The sequence below is a fragment of the Eubalaena glacialis genome, chromosome 16 (assembly GCF_028564815.1).
Source record: "Eubalaena glacialis isolate mEubGla1 chromosome 16, mEubGla1.1.hap2.+ XY, whole genome shotgun sequence".
Classification (NCBI taxonomy): domain Eukaryota; kingdom Metazoa; phylum Chordata; class Mammalia; order Artiodactyla; family Balaenidae; genus Eubalaena; species Eubalaena glacialis.
In genome coordinates, this window is record NC_083731.1 from 82518252 (window position 1) to 82544039 (window position 25788).

The following is a 25788-nucleotide window of genomic DNA, read 5'->3' on the forward strand; positions in this document are numbered from 1 at the left end:
TTCTGCAGTGCCTTCACACTTTTTTAATGAAAGGTGTTTGTCAAAAATCACCCTACACTGCCAATGCAGGGGACACGGGTTCAACCCCTGGTCCGGGAAGATCCCACACGCTGTGGAGCAACTAAGCCCGTGCACCACAATTACTGAGCCTGTGCTCTAGAGCCCATGAGCCACAACTAATGAGCCTGCATGCTGCAACTACTGAGCCCACGTGCCACAACTGCTGAAGCCCACGCGCTCTAGGGCCCCTGTGCTGCAACTACTGAGCCCACATGCTGCAACTACTGAAGTCCGCGTGCCTAGAGCCCGTGCTCCACAAGAGAAGCCACTGCAATGAGAAGCCCACGCACCGCAACAAAGAGTAGCCCCCCCTCGCGGCAACTAGAGAAAGCCCACGCACAGCAACGAAGACCCAAAACGCAGCCAAAAAATATATATAAATAAATAAAAGAAACTTCATGAAAAAAAAAAATCATCCTACAGAGCCCTTACAGATTATGAAAAAAACAAAAGAATATTAAATCTAGGTTAAATTTATGATAAATGAAATTTTTAAGTGCTATATTGATTTTTGATAGTATTTTAGGACTCATATAATGAATGCATATGTTTATTTAGGCTGATTTAATAGGACTTAGAATTTATCATGACTATTTTAGGTAACCATGAAGGTTTATAGTAAATGTACTTTTAAGATAGTGTTGACTATAACAAGATTTGAATTTATGTCAGTGTCTTAAACAACACTTTAATCCCAAATTATAATATTCTTTTATTTGGAAAATATGTTCCCCTTTAAAATATAATTTGTAAATATATTATCACATAAATTATATAAATCAACTCCCCACATAGCTCTAATCCCACAAAAAAAGACAGCTGGTTTAGAAATCTCTCCTCTATAAATATCACACTTGGTGAAATTGAGTCTGTTCCTGGAAAAACATTAAAATATGTGCTAAAATTAGAAAATGCAAAAGACTGTCTAACCTTCAATATCAGAAAAGTGCTGCTTGAAATAAGGTGAAAAAAGATAAATTATGTATTTATATTTAAGATAGGCTTTTTAAAAAATAGTATCATAGTAATTTAGTAGAATTCTGTTAATGACACCAACAATTTGAAAAAAAACAACATTATCAATACATGCAGGATTTCCTTAAGAAGGAACCATTGCTTGTAAGGCACATTTTTCCTTTTCTCTATATATCTACATGTGAGCAAATACATGTCCTTACTTAAAAGTTCTGATGCGTGCATTTGAAATAAATATAAAAAGAAGGAACAGTGTTAGAAAAACATCCTTCTGGCATTCTGTTACCCTGAAATCCCCTCTCATACTCTTCACACAGCTCCGAGACTGCACTCGGACATAACAGGACATTGTTTTGCAAAATGGATTGTTATTCACTTACTGTCTCCTAGATTGCCACAGCTGAGCTTTTCCATTTCCAATTTAAAATACTGCTCTAATCAGTCCTTAGAAGGGCTATGACCACTCATGTTGCAATACAAAATTGTCTTTTCTAATTGATCTTGGTGATTGAGGTGGTATGATGAGGAATACTGATTAAACGAACTGCTTCTACTTCAATGACATATTTGTCATTGTCCCTTTTATTTTGAGGGTTGAGTTTATATCTGGTTTGTACTGTTTTTTTAAAGGCAGTTTGGATTTTTAAAGTTCAATAAAAATGAATAACCCAAAACATACTTCTGTCACCATGAAATTTCTTGCATGTCTTTACTGCAACAAAAATATCCTTCTTCTTCACTGGATTTCCCTAAAAAAAGAAAAAAAAGAAAAATATATGCATACATGTGCACATCCACATTAGCTCTCACATGCTCTCAAGTTCAAATTCACCAATGTCAGGGACATCAAACTTGTCTCCAGGGTTAAGTTTTAGGGGAAAAAAGGAACTGTAGCTCCGCTGACCACAAAGCCTTTGCTCAGGCAGACCGGCACCAGGATCCCAGCTCTGCATTTCCACTGTGTCACCTGGACGAGTGTCCTCAGCTCTCTAAACGTCGTCTGCTCATTTAGGAAATTGGGATGATAACCACCCGTATGGCTGCTTTTATTACTACTATTTATTAAGCGCATCACAGGTACCCAGTAAATGTTGGCTACCTTCCCCTTTCCTTTTTCCAGCTGGTGAAGATTTTGACAAAGGGAGAGAGAAGTAGGGGGATGTTTTAGTGTAAAATAAGAGATGACTCCCTTCTGGGGGCCCAGCCTTACTTTGATGTTAAAGTATTTTTATGGCCCTTTATCGTCTACCCAAATCTAGGCAACAGCAATGTTCTGTCCTCTGCCAAAGGCAGGATAACTTCAAACACTTTGGAGGAGCCTGGAGCCCTGCCCTGGTTCCAGCCCAAGCCGATCACTCAGATGAAGGGGCTCACGGAGGGGCTTGTGGACAATCCACACCCAGGCCGTGGGTGCTTCACGGAGGGGGCTGGGTGGGGCGGTGTGTTCTGGCCCCTTTATCACCATCTTAAGCCTGTAGTGATACTCAATCCTAATTCTGCATCATTTGGGGCTGGTTTATAGCGACACGTAACTGCAGTTTTGTCATGTCACTCAAGGCACTAGGAGGTCAACCCCTCCAGATTGTCCAGGAGAACATTAAAGAACAAGCAAGCATAGTGTCTAAAAAGACATTTCCCCCTCAGGAACTATGTCAACAGTACAGATTCTCTCCCACTGTTGCAGTGTGTTTATCTGTGTGTACATATATTCCTCTTTGAAAATGCAACACACAGACTTCTGTATCAATGACTTGAAATTAACAGACAACATCTGAGGTAGTGAATATATTTTTCATTATGAGGAAGGATTGTTAACCACCCAGCTGAGTCCCAGGGTCTTCAGGCCCATCCTGGGGACTGGTCCAAGGGTCTCCCCTAACAAGTAGGTTCATTCTAAAAGTTCTGGACAGTCTCAGGTGAGATCAAAGTGAGGTCACTGGCTGACAAAGTAAAGGGGGTGGGCTCGAGGAGAAGGCTTAGGAATAACGGGAAATGTCTGAGATTGCCTTTCTAGGAAATAGAATAGGAATTCCAACAGCTACATGCTACATCTTCAACAAAAGAAATGACTCCGGGCTACACCTCCGCAGCTCTCAGTGCCACCCTGCTCTCTTCTCTTGTGCAAAACAGGGTAACGACAGTGCTTACCTTATGGGGCCAATATCCCTAGAAACATGATATATAGTTCTCACCTGGCACATGGCAGATGTTGGGGTTTTTTAGGATGGAAAGTGCTAGGACAACACTGTGCACAGCATGTATGTTTTCCTTTGACACGCGAGGAAGCGGTCCTTCTATTACTTACGCAAAGCGGTAGAAAAGAATGAAATGTGGTGGCACAGGAAGAGTCCACACCGTCTGTACAAAACTCAGGCACAGGAGTGAGGGGCGGTCCATCACCTCTGTCCCAGATGTAGAGAGCGATCTGTCACACAGGAAATTGGCATGAATGAAAGCTCTTAACCAGCACCACAGGTCCACAAAGGTATGAAACATCTCAAGGGCCAGAAGACCTTACCTTCTCTAGAGAATATTAAATTGAACCACATCAATATGTCATCATACAACAGGATTTTCGGGGTTTTTTTTACTTACAAAAATAGTAATTCCATGTGGAGCAATCTAATCTTTTATTAACCATAAACAATTAAGAATCAGTATTCTGACCTCCAAAAAATTCCAAATTGTCATAAGCAATTTTAGGGAAGCTATTTTAGGGATTCTAAAACATCACAGAGAAAGATAAAAGGAAATATCATGACTCTGGTTTCCTTCAGGATGGTAATTACATACCCTGAAAAACCGACTGGCTGAAAATATCTAAAAATATTGGGATAAAATATTTTTAAAAGCATTTTAAATGTATTGCTAACTTGGCACAAAAATGTGGAGCTTATGAGGACAAAAATGGAAAGTGAGAACCTGGGGAAAAAGGCCTCTGAGGGTAGTTTTCCCCAGTAGGTATCAGCTGGGCTCTGAGGATGCCAAGGTTCTGATGCATGTTAAGAGAATAAAGCCCGTGACCCGCCCAAGGTGGGGCGTGTCTAACAGCAAAGCCCCACAACTGGCACTAGATGGAGGGAAAAATCATCTCCAGATACCCTGAGACTCTGTAACCAAAAGCCAGGCCTCCCTCATTTGTCACCTACGTGTTCCAGAAACACCTCAGAGTAATTTAAAGTGGCCCTAAGTCAGCCTGAGCCTCTAGCAGCAGGCAAAAACTAATGCAAATCCTTCCTGAGGAGCCCACAACCTTAATATAGGACTCAGGGGACTGCCACAGTTCCCAAGGAGCAAAAGTACTCAGAAAAATCACAAGAAGTAGTACAAAGAGACGAGATGATGGGCAAGAGCCAGCAGACACAGCTTGCTCAGGCCCAAAAGACTTCAGGGATTGGAATGATCAAGCACAGAATAGAAAATTACTGTTTCATATATTTTTATAAAGAAAAGAAAAACTTTAAAACATGAGCAAAATTTCTGAAAGATTGTACAAGAGAGCAAATTTGAAAAAGAAATATCTAGAACTTGTAGATGTGAAAAATATAATGCTTAAAATGAACATTTTAATGGTGAGGATAAACAGCATATTAGACACAGCTGAATAAAAACTAGGGAACTAAAAGATGAAGTCCTCCAAGTTATTTGAAATGTAGCCCAGCAAGAAACAGAGATGGGGACTGTAAAAGAGAAGTTCAGACCTCTAGCATATATCTAAAGTTCCAGAAGGAGATAACAGAGGGGATGAGAAAATAGCTGAAAAGACAATGGCTGAGAATTTTTTTTAAATGTAATTAAAAAAAAAATAGGATTGCTTAACAATCCTATTATAGAAAGGCCCAATGAATGCTAAGCAGGATTAGAAAAAAAGAGTCTGCACCTAGACATATATGTACCATAGTGAACTGCAGAACACCAAAGACAAAGAACAATCTTAAAAGCAGCCAGAGAAACGGCAGATAACTGACAAAGGAACCATGTAAGAGTGGTGGTTGATTTCCTAACACAACAACAGTAACAGAAGCCAGAGCACAGGGGAACAACAGTATTGTGATGAGAGAAAATGTCTCACAACCTAGAATTGTACACACAATGCAACTATGTCTCAAGAACAAAGCTGAAATAAATTATTTTTAAAGAAAAAAAAAACGGAGAATTTGCCACCTCACTAAAAAGGAAATTCTGAAGGACATACTTCAGGAAAAATAAAAATGATCCCCGTTGGCAGGTCCAAGAAGCAAAACAGAATAGTGAGCACAGACACGGCAAATACAGGGTTAAGCTAATACAAATGATTTAACTGTATAAAGTAAGGACGGTATCTGAGTTGCGGGGTTGAAAAAAAAGACAGAACAAAAATACTGGACAAAAGAGCATAAAAACTGAGGGATAATCAGAGTTATGCTCAGGCCCTTAGATTTTTAGGCTATTGATTAATTGGCCATTTACTGTACATGTTAAAGTACAGTAAGTCGCCTGCAATACGAACAAGTTCCATTCCAAGAGCGAGTTCGTAAGTCCAATTTGTTCGTAAGTCCAACAAAGTTAGCCTAGGTACCCAACTAACACAATAGGCTATATAGTACTGTACTGTTAACAGGTTTATAATACGTTCGCGTCTTTGAAAGTTCACAACTTGAAGGTTCGTATGTAGGGGCTTACTGTATTTAAAATAACCATTAAGAAACAGACATTGAGGGCTTCCCTGGTGGCGCAGTGGTTAAGAATCCGCCTGCCAATGCAGGGGACACGGGTTCGAGCCCTGGTCCCAGAAGATCCCACATGCCGCGGAGCGGCTGGGCCCGTGAGCCACAATTACTGAGCCTGCGCGTCTGGAGCCTGTGCTCCGCAACAAGAGAGGCCGCGAGAGTGAGAGGCCCGCGCACTGCGATGAAGAGTGGCCCCCACTTGCCACAACTGGAGAAAGCCCTAGCACAGAAACAAAGACCCAACACAGCCATAAATAAATAAATAAAATTAAAAAAAAAAAAGAAAAGAAACAGACATTGAGAATGAACTTCAAAAATAACAGAGGAGGGAAAAAAAATGGAATAAAAATTTTAAAAATCTAAAAGAAAGCAAGGAAATTTTCAAAAGAAAAATTGGGAGACAAAGGATAAAATAAAGTGTTAGTAATCATGAAAAATGTAAATGTAAATTTGCTGTATGGTTTGAAGATAAAGATTGTCAAACTGGGAGAAAAAAACAAACACGTCCTCTTTAAGAGAGATGCATCAAAAGAGGACACAAAAGAATTGAAAGAAAGAAATCAAAAACAATGATGAAGCCAACGCCAAAAGAAAGCTAGTATGGAAGTGTTCCTATCAACAAAATAAATGCTAAGGCAAAGAGCATTACTAGAGATAAAGATAAATTTACCGAGAGGAGGTAACAATTCTAAACTTGTATGCATCTAATTAACATAGCCTCAGAGTATAAATAGCAAGAGTTGGCAGTTCCACAAAGAGACACTGTCACCACTATCATGGAAGATTTTCACATTCCTCCCTTAGTAAATGACAGATCAAGCAGACAAAAACGAAAGTAGGAGAAGGGAGAGAGGGAGGAAATAAAATATGTGAAAAGCACAATAGATTAACTGATTAATCTATGTCTTCTTTAATAGACATAAAGAGATTATACCCCCCCCAAATTACAGCACATACATCCTTTTCTCCATTTATGAAAAGTGAACATGAACTAGGCCATAAAGCAAGCCTAAAAATATTTCAAATGACTGTTATATAGACCAATCATACTAAGTTAGAAATCAATAACAAAACACAATAACAACCCACAAATATACTGAGTCACAATGAAAAATGTATTTTTTAAAGTCGGTCACAGTCAAAAAACAGTTTAAAAGCTTCTGCCCTAGAGAAACTCTTGTAGATGATCATCATGACACATGTCAAAAATATTCATATAAGTGGTGACTGCAATAGCAAAAACCAGTAGCAACCCAGAGGCCCACTACCAGCAGACCGGGCAAATACCCTGTGGTATGGTCCTAGGAGAGACAGTTATACAAAGTGACAATAGTTCATTAAAGCCACACGTATCAACACGGATGACTTTCAAATTAGAACATTATTCAGGGTACAGTTCTGTTTATATAAAGGCCAGAAGGATGCAAAACTACATATTATTCAGAGATACATTCATGTTATAAAACATGAAGAAAAGGGGGAGAGGGAGGGAATTCAAGAAAAGTTGTTGACTCTCGTTAGAACAAAGGGGGACCCCCCTGGGGAGATACTTACAGGTAGCCTCCAAGCAACTGATCAAGTTCAATCTCTTAAGCATAGATATTCTGACTGATCTTTATACCTTTCACGTATGTTAGAGGGTTTTTTTGTATGTTATTCAGTGTTTCATAGACTCCCAAACCTGGGTATCTATACCTGAGCTGACTTTTCATTAAAAATATCTAGACAGACCCTGGCTTTCAACTAGTCATTCTTTCCCTTCTGTGGAAGAGAATGATTTTTGACATGAATATTTCTCCTCAAATAACCTATTTCATCATTTAAAAATACTCCCCAAATTAAAATCTTGTGAGTGCCCTTTTCGCTCCTGGCAGGCTGCCAGCACTGCTGGACTGAGTCACGATTGGCCCCAATGTCCTAACATACAGATTCCTACAGAGGGAAAAGCAGGTCTGTTTCAGGCAGTCAGATGTACCCATGAATGAAATGCACAAAGAGACCTTCTTGATGATGATTCAGGAGAGATTAATGGACTAAGGACGGGACGCCCGCCACCGGCCTCCAGGACGACTGGTCACAGATGTCCACTAAATGCCAGGGTGCTGGGGGACCAGCTGGCCCAATCCTGGTCCAGCACAGAGACGTGTCGAAGGCATATGTGCAACCAAAGCACAAAATAAGACCAGAGGTATTTTACTGACATTTTTGCATGTTTTTAAATATCCATCTCTGGACCCGTCCACCTAGCTTAAAAACAAAGGATGAAGAATCACAGACACAACTGTTTTCTCCACTGTTCCTTCTCCACCTACGTGACCAAAATGGGCTTAAAGAAGAAGACCCTCACAGACTGTAGCATGTGCAATTTCCTTGTTGGGAGAATATGGATGTGAGTGGTGGAGGGGATGCACCTTTCAGGGAACACGAGACACCTTTTGTATCAAAAGACACGAATTCTTGATTACAAAGACTTTTAACCAAACAAATCATGACCTACCTCATGTTTTAAATCTATTGTAAAGTCGGATTTCAGGGACTCACTCTTTAATCTCTTGGTAAGCCTAGAAAATAGAGACAATTTGAGTTTTTTGAAAAAAACCAAAAAAGCATCAAACAAGAATAACACATTCTTGAGACTTTCTAATGTTTGAAAACAAATAAAAATATAAATTTTAAGATAAAAATAAGCGTTTAATTTCATTGAGGCAAGGGACTATGAAAACACAATTATTTGTGAACCAGGACACGAATGTCAGGCTTGTTGCAAATGTAGTGTTCGTTATTCAACATCTGGAAAATAACATAAAACACAATACAATACAATAAATGTCTTTTAAAAAGCCACAGAGTGTGCTGACTTCTGATAATCCTTGACCAAATAATGACAGAGAAAGAAAAAGAAAAGAAAAAAGCTTGCCTGATAGAGAAACAGAAGTTCCTACTTCTCAGTCTCCTACTTTTAATGACCCTATGAATTACAGTTTGTGGAGTTTCCTGGGGGAGAGAGCATGTGGTTTCGGGAAAGAATAACAGTTTCAAGTCATTTTCTTGCTTCAGAAAAGCCGTAATGGCTCTTTTCAACACAGAAGAAAGGCCCAGACCCCTGGGCCCGGGCTCCTCAGCGCGCACCGGCCGCCCCCGAAGCACGCTCCTGGCCACACGGACGCCCAGCTGCCCCGACCCAACCTCTACCTGGCAGCCTTTTCTCCAAGACCGAATTCAAGGGTGTCCAGACTTGCCCACGAGAATAAATGGAAACTTCCTTTGCCCCCAGAGTGGGAAGCACAGCCCCACTCGTCACACACGGCGAGCCCCCTGCGCACTCCTCGTGCTCGGTACCCGCAAACAGCGCCCACCGCCCGGGCCCAGACGAGCACTCGGTGAGCGGTCTGCAGGGACGGGGGCGAATCGCAATACGTTCCTCCGTTCCAGGCTGAGTGAGGTAGAACGACATGCTTACCAAGACCACTGAACTGCCACAGGGTTTACGTTTATTACAGGGCTACAGACGGGACCCTCATTTCAATTACGAACCTCCTAATAAATATTTTAACTACAAAGAAATAATAGTAATTTTAAAAGGAAAACTAGTAATCAGTTTCAAAAGTCCTCGCTGAGTTTTTAGCCTGGTTGAGCCACAGACATTTCTTTAAAAATTTATCTCTAATCGGAGGAAAGATAAAGGAGGACACAGGTTATAATTTACGTGTAGTCATGAAGCACCGGCCCCACGGTTGATATGAATGTGGCTTGATGGCACACAGCTCTGAAAGAAGCCCCATGGAACCTGTGCCGCATTCCCGCTCAGTACCTGCCCACCGGCCCATGAGCAGGGGTGGGTGAGGATACTGCATAAAGAGACTGCATTCGCAGAACATTCCTGACATATATAAAGAGAAAAACCTGCCCTGGCGTGGAATCTTGTCCACCTTGAACTCTGCTTGGTTGGAGCCAGTTTTCATGAATAAACTCTTTCAAGGTAACTTGGGGATTTGGACTCATGCCAAGTGCCTTCAAAATCTGAGCTGACCACATTCAGACACCAAAGACAAAAAAAAAAGAAAAAAGAGAAGTCATACCTGGGCTCATCGCCACAGACAAGGAACACAGAATTGTGGTCAGAATCCAATGGCATGTGACATCCACTGTCAGATGGCCACACCGCCCACAGCCCTTCTTAACAGACAATAAACACCTCTGAACTGTTACCCTAAACATGCTCTCTCCTCTTCTTGACTTTTTAAGTTTCTTTCTCATTCAATTCTTGTACATTTTTCTCTGAGGGAAACCAGAGAAAAATGTGACAGCCACTGATAGAATCTCTTTAAGAGGAAAGAATCTCTTTAAGATGAACACTGACTGATTGGAAACAAATCAGTATGTACACTGACATCTGTAAGCGGCTACGTTTAGCAGCCTGTGGAATCTGCCAGAACCAGTGATGGTTACTTACGAACTTCGCATGGATGAATCAGCTTCATGGGACACCCGGGGCCTAACCCAGTCACCTTGCAAAGAAGTCCCAGTTCTAAAAGTGTGCAGGGGGGCATTCACCCTACTTAAAAGGCCAGTCCTAGTGGTGGGAACTAGGTTTCATTTTTCTATACACCAAGCAAGGGCTATACCCAAGGGCTTTTCAAATGCTAATTTCAGGAACCAACAATGCCAAAAAAAACAAGGCCAGAAATCCCAAATACTTTGCGAAAATATTTCTTCATTAAATATTCAGTTCCTGGCAAATAAGAATTTGACATTCAGCTTTCCCATTTTTAGAAGGCACTAAGTCATGTCCCAATAACACAGTTCTAATGACACAACCAGCTAGACTGGAAACTTGCAACAAATATAGGGCTCCTTCAACTCCATACCAGGAAAACTTCCTACCTGACTTTTCTAGTCCCACTTGTGAGACAGTCAACAGAGCAAGATATTGCAGGAAATCTAGAAAAGGTTTTCTGATGGAAAAAACAACAGGGGAAACCAGTAACAGTGTTCTGTAGTAACACCTATTTGAAGAAGTCATCTTACTGAAAATCAATGAGCGTTTCTCCAAAGATGCAAGTATTTTTTTTTTTTTACTGATGCTATTGTTAGGAGATCACGTAGCTGGCGCACTGGGAAATGTTGGGCAGTGTTTATTCAACACTCACTGATGCAGGGTTGCTAGCCCCAAAAATATTTTCGGTGAGAAAGTCTAAGAAAGTGAGTGTCATAAAGTGTCTTTAAGTCACCAGTTTTTCTGGTGACTTGAGCAGAAGAAATACTTGAGTAACTATAAATCGTTGCCCTACCTACCAAGTGAGCCGTAAGGTCAAGGAAAGGAGACACTGGGAATCAACACTCCCGTGGTGGGCACTGTCGGTTACCCACATGATACAGAGCCTCTCCTTCCTTCCTCTAAGAGAATTCTGATTTTGATTAATTATTCAGGCCAATAAAGGGGCTCCAGAGTCAGAATTAGTTTGATCCCAACCGATGCACTGAAGTTCGCTGGCAGCTGTTAATGGTGCACAGGCTGGTATAGGCCTGAAGTTGTCCCAATTGACTTTAATTGGACAGGATCCACCTAGAGACTGGGGATAAGTACTTTCATTCCATGGTTAGAGGCTCTCTCCTGCTGTACATAAATAAGAAGTTCGTAGCCCTTACTACCTTGAAACCACAAAGCAAACCAGATTTAGGATGAAATGATGCTGTGCACTAAGCTGGAGAGACAGAGAGATCCAGCCTCTCCTCAGTAACATTGTTGAACTCCTGCACCAACCGACCACCCACCTCTGCTTCCAATTCCAGCAACAATATTCCCTTCATCCACTCTGCATACTTTTCTGCTACTTGCATCTACATTGGGAAGGAGCGTGTTACATTGTAAGGAACTTTCAAATGTCAAGGGAGCAGTCCAGAAGTTTCAGCAACCACAAATGACAAAGTAGCTACTACCTTATATTACTACAATGGGCTAAAAGGCTTTTCAGGACTCCAGACCCTAGAAACAGGACACTTACTGTAAGAAATAACAGAGGGGCTTCCCTGGTGGCGCAGTCGTTGAGAATCTGACTGCCAATGCAGGGGACACGGGTTCGAGCCCTGGTCTGGGAGGATCCCACATGCCGCGGAGCAACTAGGCCCGTGAGCCACAACTGCTGAGCCTGCGCGTCTGGAACCTGTGCTCCGCAACAAGAAAGGTCGCGACAGTGAGAGGCCCGCGCACCGCGATGAAGAGTGGCCCCTGCTTGCCGCAACTAGAGAAAGCCCTCGCACAGAAACGAAGACCCAACACAGCCAAAAATAAATAAATAAATAAATACGAAAGAAAGAAAGAAATAACAGAAACATTTTCATCTTTGCAGATATAAAAACCACAACTGCACTATCAACTTTCCATTCCCTAAAGAACAAAAACTCACAATTAATCAGAACTATTTAGGTTAAGAGGACTGTCAACAGCCATGCTTCTCCTGAATTACGACTTATCTTCCCCTTTCACATCGAAAACAGCATTACTGTGATTATCACACCAAGAGCTAGGTATGCCCCGTGCCCAGCCCACGTTTCAACGCATCTACACATCCATGCACATAACCAGTCATCACCCTAACCCCAGGCGTGCTGCTGATTCATTTCCTTACTGACAATCAGAGTCACGCCTGGAGCTCACAACAGTGGTCACACCTCTGGGTGCCGAGTCCTGAGCACTCGCGGGCCCTCCCTCAGCCTCACGGTTGATCATTCGCCTCATTTTGCAGGTGAGTAAGAGGAAGGACAGAGCGCCTGAGCATGAGTCTGAGGGGATGAGTGAGTGACGGAGCCTGTGTCCAGCTCCTGCCGCGGGTCTCCCTGCACGACCACTCGCTGCCTCTGCTGAAAAGGTCACTCAGATCCATCAACTGCAAGACTCGGCGAAACAGAAGTTGATTCATACACAAAACGAAACGAAGAGAAAGTCTAATAAATTCTTACTTGTTTACCAGTGGAATACTAAGGGCCCAGCCAGCAGCAAAGTCTGGATATTTAAAAACTGTAGGATTTTCGGAAAAGGCATAATGGTGAATTATTGTGGATTCTTCATCATGTAATGCTTTTCCTAAAAACCATTCCTGTTAAATAAAGATATAAAATTTTTTTTTAAAAGCCATTTCATGCACGATCAAAAACAAATTGGTATCATTAGTTTTAGTTAAATATCCTGGGTGATAGAGGATAAGCACAGATTATATATTTCTAAAGAATTTTAACAAAAATATAATTATTACTCATATGATAACGAATATAGCATAATCTTGGTCTATAAAGAAGGTAACTTAAGATCAGATCATCAGGATGAACAAAATGTTAGTCATCATTATACTATAAACACATTAAAGTGGTATTTTATAGAATATTCCATATCAAAATACTATTAATGTGAAGAAAACAGTGTTCCTTTATGTCCCACTGAGGTTTGCAAAGAAGAATTTGAAAAATTCCTTCCAGAATCAGTGCCTGTTTTGTTCATGTATTCATTCATTCAATTAACATTTATTATCATTTGTTATCAATTAACATTTATCCCACGCCAGGTGGGAACAGAGCTTACACAATAGTGGGGAGACAGAAAGCAAGCAAGTAAATAAAGTAAGTTCAGATGGTGCTATGATGAAAATAAAACAGAGTGACGGGTGACCCTGGAAAGAGAGGGCAACCTCTTAGGAAGTAACAGTTGAACGGAGATTAAATAACATCAGGGAACCAGCTAAGCACAAATCTGGGGAAGAACAGGTGACGCAGTTAATACAAAGTCCCTGAGGTGGGAAAAAGCTTGATATATTCTATCAAAAAATAAGTGCAGTGTGGCTGGAATATACTGGGTATGGGAAACATGGTATGAAAGAGAAGCAGGAGATAGACCAGGGTTCAGATGTCACAATAGAACAGCCTGGATCAGACCGACTCTCCCACCAAGAACAAGTATACAAGCTGGAGAAATTCTTAGAGCAAATGACTGAGGGCATCAAAAAACAACAAAGGCAAATAGGATGTGAGGGCTAACATCTGAGAGAGAAGGGGAGCCCACCCATGGGAGCCCCATATTCACCTCCTTTTACCCTCAAGGAATCTGCTGATTCCCCGAGCAGAGGACGGCACACAACCGAGAGCGGCAGCTGGGGACTCGTGTGATCTGGCTGCACTGCAGAGACAGAGGCTGGAGCTGCAAGCTGCCAAGATGGTAGAGATTTAAGGGGATCCCAGAGGAGTGAGCCCCAAATTCTGCCTGCAAGCTTCCCTCAACTCCTAGGCTGCACAAAAACCAAGGGAAGACACAAGAACCAAGTGGAAAACAGCAGTGAAGTGGCTAAAATCTGAGCAGAGACGTCAGCAGTAGTTCTGGGAGCCCAAGGCTGGAGTGCAGGGTCTGCCGGGGGAAAAGGGTCTAGAAGTAAGGGCAGTCTGTAGATAGACCCACCCAGACAAGGTCTACAACCCAGAAGAATATTAAATGCACAAGACCAGACCAATAACAGAGAAAAATGAGAAATAGAGATTCACAGATAAACCAGGTTTTGCAGTTTAAAAAATATATAATTAATATGTTTAAGAAAATAGATGAAAAGATGATGATTTTTACCAAAGAACTAGAATCTATAAACAAGAGTCAAATGGAAATTCTAAAACTGAATAATGCAATAACTCAAGTTAGGAATTCGAGAGAATATTAGACATAACAGAAGAGAGAATAGTGACCTGGAAGGTAAGTCAGTAAAAAATATCCACATCTATGCACAAAAAAGAAAACAAAGAGGAACATACAGAAAAGAGCTTAAGTGCAACATGGGACACAGTGAAAGGTCTAAAATACATGATGCTCAAACTAAGCGAAGTAAGTCAGAAAGAGAAAGACAAATACCGTATGATATCACTTGTATGTGGAATCTAAAGTATGGCACAAATGAACCTATCTACAAAACAGAAACAGACTCACAGACATAGAGAACAGACGTGTGGTTGCCAAGGGGGAGGGGGGGAGGGAGAGGGATGGACTGGGAATTTGGGGTTGGTAGATGCAAACTATTACATTTAGAATGGATAAACAACAAGGTCTTACTGTATAGCACAGGAACTATATCCAATCTCCTGGCATACCATAATGTAAAAGAATACTTAAATAAAGAATGTATGTATGTGTAAAACTGAGTCACTTTGCTGTACAGCAGAGATTGGTACAACATTGTAAATCAACTCTACTTCAATAAAAAAATAAATAAAATACATGATGTTCAAAACCCAGAACAGGAAGAGACAGACAATGGAACTCAATCAATATTTGAAGAAACACAGGCTTAGAATCTTCTTAAAAACGGACAAAAGTCATCAAGCCATAGATTCAAGAAGCTCTATAAACTCTAATCAAGAGACACACAAAGAAAACCACATAGGCAAATGCTGGTTGAAAAACCAAAGATAGAGAAAATCTTGAAAGTAATTTTGGGGGAGAGGTGTACACATTTCTGTCAAAGGAGCAAAAATAAGACATTGTTAACTTTTCAACAAAAACAAGAGACGTGAAAGAACGGAGCATCTTTACAGTGATAGAAAATTACTGCTAACCTGGAGTGCGACACCTCATGAAACTATCTTAGGTGCAGTGGGAAACCACAGGAAGTTTTTAAGCAGGTGAGCAAGAAGATCTGAATTACAGAGATACTGGATTATTGGGATGGCAAGAATGGAAACCAGGAGAGCAGCTAGGATGCTTAAATCATGGTCAAGTAAAGAGATGACGGCAGCCTGGACCAGAGTAATAGTATTCAACACAGCGAGAAGATAGATGAGAGGTGTATCCTGGAGGGAGACTCCACTGAATGTGCCAGCGTGAGATTGAGGGGAAAGAGGAATCAATCACCAGCCCCAGGTTTTTTCATATGAGCAACTAAATAGACAGTGATGCCATTTCTGAGATGCAGGAGACTGAAGATGGAAGAGGTTAAAAAGGGGCATGAAGAGTTCAGTTCTGAACAAGTTGAGTTTGAGGCTCCTGGTAGACAAGTAGGCGGCTGGACATAGGAGTAGGGAGCACATAACTCCCTCCCCTCGGTTCCTTCACACTTGGCTCAAATGTGACCTGATCTGTGAGATTTTTCCTGAACACCCCCTACAGAAAAGTAAGCCCATCCCAATCTATCCTTCATCCCTCTTATTTTGCTTTATTTTTCTCCATAGCACTTATTACTATCTGACACATTGTTTCACGTTTGCCTGTCTCCCCTGCAAAAGACTGTCCTCTCCTTGTGACCAGGGATGTTGTCCATTTTGCTCATTGCTGTATCCCAGGATACCTAAATGTCCCAGGTGCCCCTAGTTTTGTGTTAAATGATGCAGCAAGCCCGGGAGAGCTTTCAAAGGCAACTATGAAAGAAATGTCAGCAGATAATTTAACTCAAGTACCCTAAGTTCTAAAAGTTTTGTATATTTTCTCTCTTACCCAACCATCACCCCCTCACTCCCTATCCCTTAGCAGAAAATAAAAGGAGGAGGGATACAGTGCTGTCTCCTCAGGGCCCTCTTCTGCTCATGGTTGTGTTCCAAATACCTCCCAGAGTCTTAGTTTGGGTCAATTCAGCAACAAGTCATAAATGAACATACGTGAAAGCCAGTACACAACTGTGTCTAGGTTCATAGTTCCACCCGAGGATTTCTTCCTTACACCTTATGGATATATTAAGTCACCACTGGGCAAGAGAAGTAATTATAAGGCAAATAGCCTTGGCTTGAGATAGAATATTCAAGATCTTTTTAAAAAATCAAACAACTAAACATTAACCAATATGAAAATCATCACATTTAACACACCATGTAAATATAGCTTGTTTAAAGAAAATAAACACTTCAGTATATTTTAGCACCTTTCTCAATAATCTTTCACTATTATAATCTGTTCCAGACATAAATTTATGCAGAACATGTTTTTATGTTTCAACAACTAATAGCAGTGTTCAGCTATTATCTAGTATATAAGATTGTTTTTCAATATTTTTGGGGGGGTTATACTGTAAACTACTCTAAGGGAGAAATTAATACAGATTCTGTGAAGAGACACTCCCCCATCTTTCTTAATAATTTTCTTAATGCCTTCTTAATAAAGACAATTACAATCAAGACAGACTGTAAAAGAATAACTCAACGTTCTATTAGTATGTTAGAATTACTCTTTGCCAGCACTCCTGTTTCACCTCTATTAAAAATTAAAAATTAAAGACATTTCAGCAAATACACACATATTAAAAGCATACTGTGGGGAAAAAACAGAAAGACTTCAATAAGATATAGAAATTTATAGAAATCACCTAGAAAGGCAATTTAACAAAGATTAATTACTTTAATAAAGATTAAAGTTTTTCATTTAAAATATTGTATAACAGCATAAATTTGCATTAGTAAGAATGACAAAATGATATTGAAGGGAAAAAATGTCCGAATCCAACAAAATAACACATAATTATGAGTTTAATGTCGTTTATCTCTGTCAATATCAAAGCCAGGTTTGTCTTATACTTTTTTCCTAAAATTTCATATAGTAGGGGGAAGAAAACACACTGGTTTGAGCTAACTTCAACATTATGTAATTTTTATTCCCTAATGCTAGTTTCAAAAGAAACAAAGCATCCTAGATGTTTTTTCACATGGTATTGCTCACAAAAGAAGAAAGCATCTCATTTTACCTCTGGCTCTGTACTTGCTTTTCATGAACTTGCTCTGAACTTATTTATCATTCCAATTTTCATTAAAAAGTACAGTGAGTCACCCTCTTCTGTACAGAATTAGAGCTATGGATAATGGAAAAAATAATCTCCAGGTGAAACGAACACTAGGAGGAGATGAAAACTCCTACATCCTAAAAAAGATCTGGGAGTTTTTCTCAAGTCAAAGGCAAACATAAAAGCCTAACAAATGTTTTACATAAAATATGGCACCGAGTACACAGCTGCTGCTCAGCATCATCTGAAAAGACTAGATGAGACATGTTCATAATTCTTTTCTCCTTTGAAGGAATTATTCTTTTAACCTAACAACCTTCTCATTCAATTATATCTGTACTTTCCCAGAAATCAAATGCATGAAGAGAAATCAGAATGGGTCCTTCCAGCATTTAAAAAACATCAAGACCAGTGGTTTTATTATAGTGACAAACTTTCCAGCGTTTGAGAAATCAACCTAATGATCGCTGTTGCCGAACTCTGTGTGTCCACATCAACAAACCAAGCGGGCACCCAGAAGCCACGGCTCCTTTTCCACATCCTCCTTAAATCTGACTCACTTCTGGAGTGGGCGTCAGGACAGGGGTGGGGCAGGTGTCCAGTAGTCCCAGAAAGGACCCAGTTCTGCTTATTCCACGTTTAAAGAATTCCGTAAGTTGATCAGGGCGCGCAGCCTGGGCTGCTCCAAGAGAACTGAACAGCCTGATTTCCTCTCCACGTAACTCCAGGGCTGCCTCTAAACCTCCAGAGACATTGAACATAGCCCAGCAGGACAGCTGACCTTACAGAGTTATTCAGTCGTATGCAAATATTTATTGACCGCCTACTAAGTGTTAAACACTGCTCAGTGCTCAGACGGAACTTAGAGGTAAACAAGATCCAGCTGCAACATATCTGCACAAGATAAAAATGTTAAAATATGAAAGTAGCGGTGAACTTCTCACCCAAGATGCATACTGTCTCACCTCCAGACCTTCTCAAATATTGTTCCCTCTGCTTAGAGCACTCTCTCCTATTAACTCCTACTCATCCCACGGGCTCAGATTAAATGTCACTTCCTGTCATGACCTTCCCAGATTCGGTCTGACACCCTGCTGTGTGCTTCTAACAGCGCCCGATGTTTCCCTTAAACGTCTCCCTTTTAATGGTAATTGCTTTTTTTTTTCTTTTTTTTTAAACATCTTTATTGGAGTATAACTGCTTTACAATGGTGTGTTAGTTTCTGCTTTATAACAAAGTGAATCAGTTATACATATACATATGTTCCCAAATCTCTTCCCTCTTGCATCTCCCTCCCTCCCACCCTCCCTATCCCACCCCTCTAGGTGGTCACAAAGCACCGAGCTGATCTCCCTGTGCTATGCGGCTGCTTCCCACTAGCTATCTATTTTACGTTTGGTAGTGTATATATGTCAATGCCACTCTCTCACTTTGTCACAGCTTACCCTTCCCCCTCCCCATATCCTCAAGTCCATTCTCTAGTAGGTCTGTGTCTTTATTCCCGTCTTACCCCTAGGTTCTTCATGACCTTTTTTTTTTTTCCTTAGATTCCATATATATGTGTTAGCATACGGTATTTGTTTTTCTCTTTCTGACTTACTTCACTCTGTATGACAGACTCTAGGTCCATCCACCTCACTACAAATATCTCAATTTCGTTTCTTTTTATGGCTGAGTAATATTCCATTGTATATATGTGCCACATCTTCTTTATCCATTCATCCGATGATGGACACTTAGGTTGCTTCCATGTCCTGGCTATTCTAAATAGAGCTGCAATGAACATTTTGGTACATGACTCTTTTTGAATTATGGTTTTCTCAGGGTATATGCCCAGTAGTGGGATTGCTGGGTTGTATGGTAGTTCTATTTTTAGTTTTTTAAGGAACCTCCATACTGTTCTCCATAGTGGCTGTATCAATTTACATTCCCACCAACAGTGCAAGTGGGTTCCCTTTTCTCCACACCCTCTCCAGCATTTATTGTTTCTAGATTTTTTGATGATGGCCATTCTGACCGGTGTGAGATGATATCTCATTGTAGTTTTGATTTGCATTTCTCTAATGATTAATGATGTTGAGCATTCTTTCATGTGTTTGTTGGCAATCTGTATATCTTCTTGGCAGAAATGTCTATTTAGGTCTTCTGCCCATTTTTGGATTGGGTTGTTTGTTTTTTTGTTATTGAGCTGCATGAGCTGCTTGTAAATCTTGGAGATTAATCCTTTGTCAGTTGCTTCATTTGCAAATATCTTCTCCCATTCTGAGAGTTGTCTTTTCGTCTTGTTTATGGTTTCCTTTGCTGTGCAAAAGCTTTTAAGTTTCATTAAGTCCCATTTGTTTATTTTTGTTTTTATTTCCATTTCTCTAGGAGGTGGGTCAAAAAGGATCTTGCTGTGATTTATGTCATAGAGTGTTCTGCCTATGTTTTCCTCTAAGAGTTTTATAGTGTCTGGCCTTACATTTAGGTCTTTAATCGATTTTGAGTTTATTTTTGTGTATGGTGTTAGGGAGTGTTCTAATTTCATACTTTTACATGTACCTGTCCAGTTTTCCCAGCACCACTTATTGAAGAGGCTGTCTTTTCTCCACTGTATATTCTTGCCTGCTTTATCAAAGATAAGGTGACCATAGGTTTGTGGGTTTATCTCTGGGCTTTCTATCCTGTTCCATTGATCTATATTTCTGTTTTTGTGCCAGTACCATACTGTCTTGATTACTGTAGCTTTGTAGTATAGTCTGAAGTCAGGGAGCCTGATTCCTCCAGCTCCGTTTTTCGTTCTCAAGATTGCTTTGGCTATTTGGGGTCTTTTGTGTTTCCATACAAATTATGAAATTTTTTGTTCTAGTTCTGTGAAAAATGCCAGTGGTAGTTTGATAGAGATTGCATTGAATCTGTAGATTGCTTTGGGTAGTAGAGTCATTTTCACAATGTTGATTCTTCCAATCCAAGAACATGGTATATGGTCCCTCCTCTCCCTGCTACTCTGTACCATCCAGGCAGTCGGGACCCTTGTCTGTCTGTCCTAGCCTCCGCTATCATAGTGCTTGATACACAGTTGGTACTCAAAAAATATTTCTTGTCTAAAATAATGTGGTCATTGTTGATAAAGAGAAATAACCAATTTAAATTTATTTCTTAACTCTAGGTTATATCAATAGTTTTTTAATTCTCTAAAATTGATAACCCATATAAATAGATTTTTTTCATTTAAAAATGGCTCATTTTAAGTTCCATCCTTCTGAAAGCTCCAAACGTCAAAGAGAAGTATTTAACATTGCTTCCAGATATTCAACTGTTATTTCATTCTTCTTTTTTTTTTTTTAAGTGAAAGCAGGTTTTTTTGAGAGAGATACACATTGCATAGACAGAATGTACTCCGTTTCACAAGGCAAGAGCAGCCTATTTCATTCTTCTTAATTTTAAATTAAGTGTTTTTATTAGATGGAAAAACCTCTTAATCAAAATTAAACTTCTTTTAAGCATTTTCTCCAAAATAAAAACACTTGTATTGAAATTGTATTTACCTTTGATGGGTCATATCTTCTGAGTGCTTCTAAGAGTTGTGGAATTTGTATTCTTGTCTCTTCTTCACAGAAGAAAATCCATGATGAATTTCTGCTATATGTTACAGAAAAGCTGACAAAAACAAATAGGTTATAGTAATCACCTTTATAAAGTGAGCTTATAATAAGGTTTAAAACTGATAAACAGGAAATGGATGAAGGACATACAAAATGGCAAGAAATCTGGATTTTTTTCCCATAATATTTTTCTTCCATGTATAGTTTAAGCTTATAGGAAAGCCAGATACTAATGGTTTATGAAACAGCTAGATTTCTTAAAGTTAATTCTTTCTATGACAAACCCCAATTCGGAAGAGACATAATTCTCAAATAAAATATCAAATATATTGACATTATATCTTTTAGGAAAGAAACATATTTAAAAATAAAAGCTATTCATGATTAAGAATCAATCATCAATGCTTAAACTATGAATAATGCAGTTTGACTATAAACATATCTAATTACTCTAATATTAAGTTAAAGTAGTTCTAAAGACACATGGTACACTAGATATAAAAACGGGAGACTCAGAGAACTGAATCATTTTTGTAAAAAAATCCAAGAAATACCTAATTGGTTTGAAGTAGTACTTATGATGTATAGCTTGGGAAGAAGTGTTTTAGATACAAGACAAACAGTAAGGAGCTGGGGAATTACGGTCAGTGTAGATTAATTCAAATAAAACCCACTGCCTAGTGAAACAGGAAAAAAAAAAAAAAAAAAGAATCAATCATCAAGAAATCCGATTACCGTAGCGGTCACAGAGTCCAAATTGACTTTCCTTCCTGACTCTGAGGAAAAAACACCCTCTGAGTAAGAAAACTAGGGAGCCTACGAGCGTCAGGTAGAGATGCCAATAATGAGCACGTGTCACGTGAAACGTACTGCGGTAACAACGGAAGTATGGTCCACGCGCCTTCCTGCTGAGCCAGCTGGTGAAGGAGGAGGACTCTGGGGACTTCCTGAAGAAACAGTCGTCAAAGCAGAGAAACAAATAAAAAACACAATATGACCGCAACAATTTCTTAAAAAGACTCAAATTTAAAACCAGGTATTTTTAAAGATCTGACGCTTTGCTCTTCCTACTCGTCTTTTTTTCCTTCCCTTTGGGAGCTACTAGAAGTGAAGGATTTTAGCTGAAGCCACACAACCTCCTCAGCCCCCAGGCTCCGCACGGCGCAGAGGCCCTCCAGGAAGGGTCTCCAGTGACACCTGGAGCAGACCTGGAATTTGCAGACGTGCAAAGGCGACTGGAAGGCAAGAGCCCAGCGGAAGTCAGGGCAAACTCAGAGGCATAAAGACAGCTTTCTCTGTGTACACAACAGAGGAAGCACGTGGAAAATAAAACACTTCGGGCTAAACAAGAGGATATAATAGCCAATTTACCTCAAGTGAAGAAAAAATTTTAGAGTGCCCTAAAAACACTAAAACACCATCATAATGAAGAGCTTTGGGTCTAAACACTAGAAATAGAATCCTCAAGTATTCAGGCAACAACAGTAACAGCGTAATGATGGAATATCAAAATTTATAAACTTAGGAGGAACTAAGATCCAGAAATAGACACAACTATGGTTACATATACATACCTGCTCTACTATAGAGAGAGAGAGAGTCATATCTTTAAAGCTATAAATGTGAGCTTTGAAGTTAAGCACTATTTAATCTATTTCAAGTTGAGACAAGTCAAAACCCAGACACCTAATATGCTTGGACAGCCCCCAACAAACTGTAGGATATTCTGTGTTTTGTAGTGCCTACAGCCCGGTAATCGTTACAAAAGACTTTAAGAATACATGCTTAACTATAGGAAGTATTACCACACTAAAGTAGATGCCATACCATTCTTTAAGTTCACATAAGTTTATTATTTAAGAAGAAAAGAATGGTTTCCAATATAAATCTTCGGGATATCAAATAAGCCTCACTTCTTCATCGCATGCAGTATTTTTTTAACTGCCGTGTACAAATATGAAACGTAAAAACAGTAATCAAAGGTTAAACCACACTAACAATATGGCACGTCAGAGAGAAAAAGCAAACTCCTAAAGGTTGAATTAGCAGCTCCCCAATGTAATCTGGGCTTTCCTACTGTTGATTCTGAATAATGAAGTAATTTTCATTGTCTTTTCAAAAACTGCTATATGTATATGTGTATATATATACACATATATTAGCTATATGCTATATACACATACATATATATGCCATATATATATATACATGTCTATACATATACATGCATATATAGCTATATACTTGTACATACATATGGCATATTACATATATACACATACATATATATCACACACATACATATTCATGAGGATTATATAAGAGCAAAAATCGTGTGAAGAAAACTAGTAACATTAATATTTGCATAAAACTTTCAAATAATTATGGGAGCACGCTAATATGAACTAGCTAGAAAAGAAACACAGCAAACACTAAAAGAAGTCTTACAAGAAAATAAGTTGCAAATGAGCTATTATATAGCAACTTAAATTATAATAATGAAGACATTATGACAATGGGAATGTCTTTTTGTCAAATGTTAAAACACATAATTCCAACCAGGTAAAACAAAATCACAGATGAATAGAGACTGGAAAGGAGCCAGAAAAATGAAAATATTTGGGTCAGAAGGATGAAATTATTACATATATGCTTTAAAATATATTTTAAATAAAAAATTGTTTTGAGCAAAAATAAATACGAAAATGTGGTCACCAAACAAGAACCACCCTTCCAAGTTTTAGGAACTATACAAGTGATGTCAACAAGTATTACACCCGGACAGGTAACCTCTGCAGAAAGGCTGTGAGGGCACGTTCCTGGCAGAGGTGCAGAGGCAGACCTACAAATACCTTCTGTCATGACAATCTGCAGCAGGCAAAGGTTTAGTCAGCGCAAAGGAGGAGTTATATTCTAGACTAAAATAAACTCTCTGGATTACTAGTGGGTTACAGTCTTTCCTATCTCCATTACTTTTTGTTTACTAAATCACATGCCTGGATTTTGTATTTGCTTCAGTTGGTGAACACAAAAATGGCAATCAAGTTTTCTGTACCCCTGTATTTCCAAATAGAAACATTTCAAAAACTAGTATGCTATGTTGATAACTATCTCCAAGTATGTGTGAATACCTTTGTCTCAAAAATATAAAATAGGTCCTCCCCTGATACTCAGAAACCTGGTCTTGATTAACTCTTGATTAAGCCAAAGCCATTCTACTTATAAGTAAACTTTTGTCTACTAATCCTCAAAAAGGACCAAGAGCTTTTATTCTTGTTTTATATATGTGTGTGCATATATATATATGCATGTATGTTTGTGTGTCTGTGTGTATATATTCTGTGTGTGAATGCACACACAGACCCAGATTTAGATACACACATACTCATATGTATTGGCACCTCTAAGATAAAATAATTTAAAAGGTCACAATAAAATTTTCCATCAAATGATCTTATATCAGTTCTTACCACTCGGGATTGTAATAATTTATGTTCTTTATATCTACTGTCTGTTCTATCCACAAGACTTAAACCTCCTTAAAGATACCACATCACCACCTGACAGCATTTTTAGATGAAAAGAGAGTTTTTTAGTATGTAATTGCAGGGATGAATAAGGAAGAGTTTTCAAATGAAAAATCAAGGAAAAAGTAAGAAAATGTTCTATCAACAGAGCCCTTTGGAATAAAAGCTAAAAGCTATAACAAAGGCAGTCATGCCTGTCAGCAATCTAAATGATGGCTATTCACCAAACCATGAAACTATTTCAAACCTAAAAGTTGAAGGTAAAATTCTATCAAAAATGAGATAACACCATAACAGAGGCAAGCATAAAGGGACTAAAAATAAAAATAATCAAATATGGGTAAATGACAGAAAAGGAAAAAAAAAAAAAGAACAAGTTGATCACAGTAATTTAAACATCTTACATTAACACTATTTGTCTTGTTGAACCAAAATCTACCTTTATTTCCATCACTGGCATCTACTGCTATCCTAATAAGCATTCTGAAGTCAGAAAGCCTACTGGACCTTCAGGCAGTACTTCCTTTGAACATTTTTTATCAAGGCATATTCATATTTAATGCCATTAATAATTATTGAGAACCAACAAATTCAAAACCAACACTGTACTTCATTACCTGGTTCTCATACATATTCATCATCTTTATTTGGGAAAGGGTTTTGATTTCATAGCTGAGCATTCTAAAAATGCTTTGAGAATGGAGAAAACCCATTATTCTTGGTATGGAGGCAGAAATCATTAAAAATTTATATCTAGAAATAGTATGAATGAAAAAGCCAACATTTGACCATGGATCAAGGCAGATTAATATTTTAAATGTCATAGGCAAATTTGGTTTTGAACCACTTTAGTCTTTCTGCCTCTGTCTGGAGAAAGTTCAACTAATTTAACTCCATGATGCTGGCCTATTCCCTTGTCAACAGACTATTTCCCAATATTTGTTACTTGTCCATACCTTAAGTACATAAGTTTATGGTCTAATTCGGTCTCATTATTCAGACCAAGTACTAAATCAGAAAGCAAAACCCAAGATATTTGTTCAGTATTAGGCAAAAGTTCTAAAGGACTGAATCCTGCTTTTAAGACTGATTCCAGTTCAACTGTATTTCCAAATTCCAACTATTACATAGTTCTTAGGCACTGAACTGAGCTTTTAGACCAACAAATAAATCATGACAAAAATTAACATCTGTTTATTGT

General features: G+C 39.1%; 1 protein-coding gene across 1 annotated transcript in view; it reads right to left on the reverse strand.

Annotated features, from left to right (window-relative positions):
• The window catches only part of B3GLCT (beta 3-glucosyltransferase), a 107694-nt gene that overhangs the window by 36071 nt on the left and 45835 nt on the right, over nucleotides 1–25788 (reverse strand). The window contains exons 5-10 of the mRNA XM_061170930.1: nucleotides 21931–22007; nucleotides 21004–21115; nucleotides 12705–12841; nucleotides 8242–8305; nucleotides 3341–3460; nucleotides 1715–1784 (exon numbers count right to left, since the gene is read on the reverse strand). Of these exons, the coding sequence (XP_061026913.1) occupies nucleotides 1715–1784; nucleotides 3341–3460; nucleotides 8242–8305; nucleotides 12705–12841; nucleotides 21004–21115; nucleotides 21931–22007 (580 nt within the window). The remainder of the gene's footprint in view (nucleotides 1–1714; nucleotides 1785–3340; nucleotides 3461–8241; nucleotides 8306–12704; nucleotides 12842–21003; nucleotides 21116–21930; nucleotides 22008–25788) is intronic.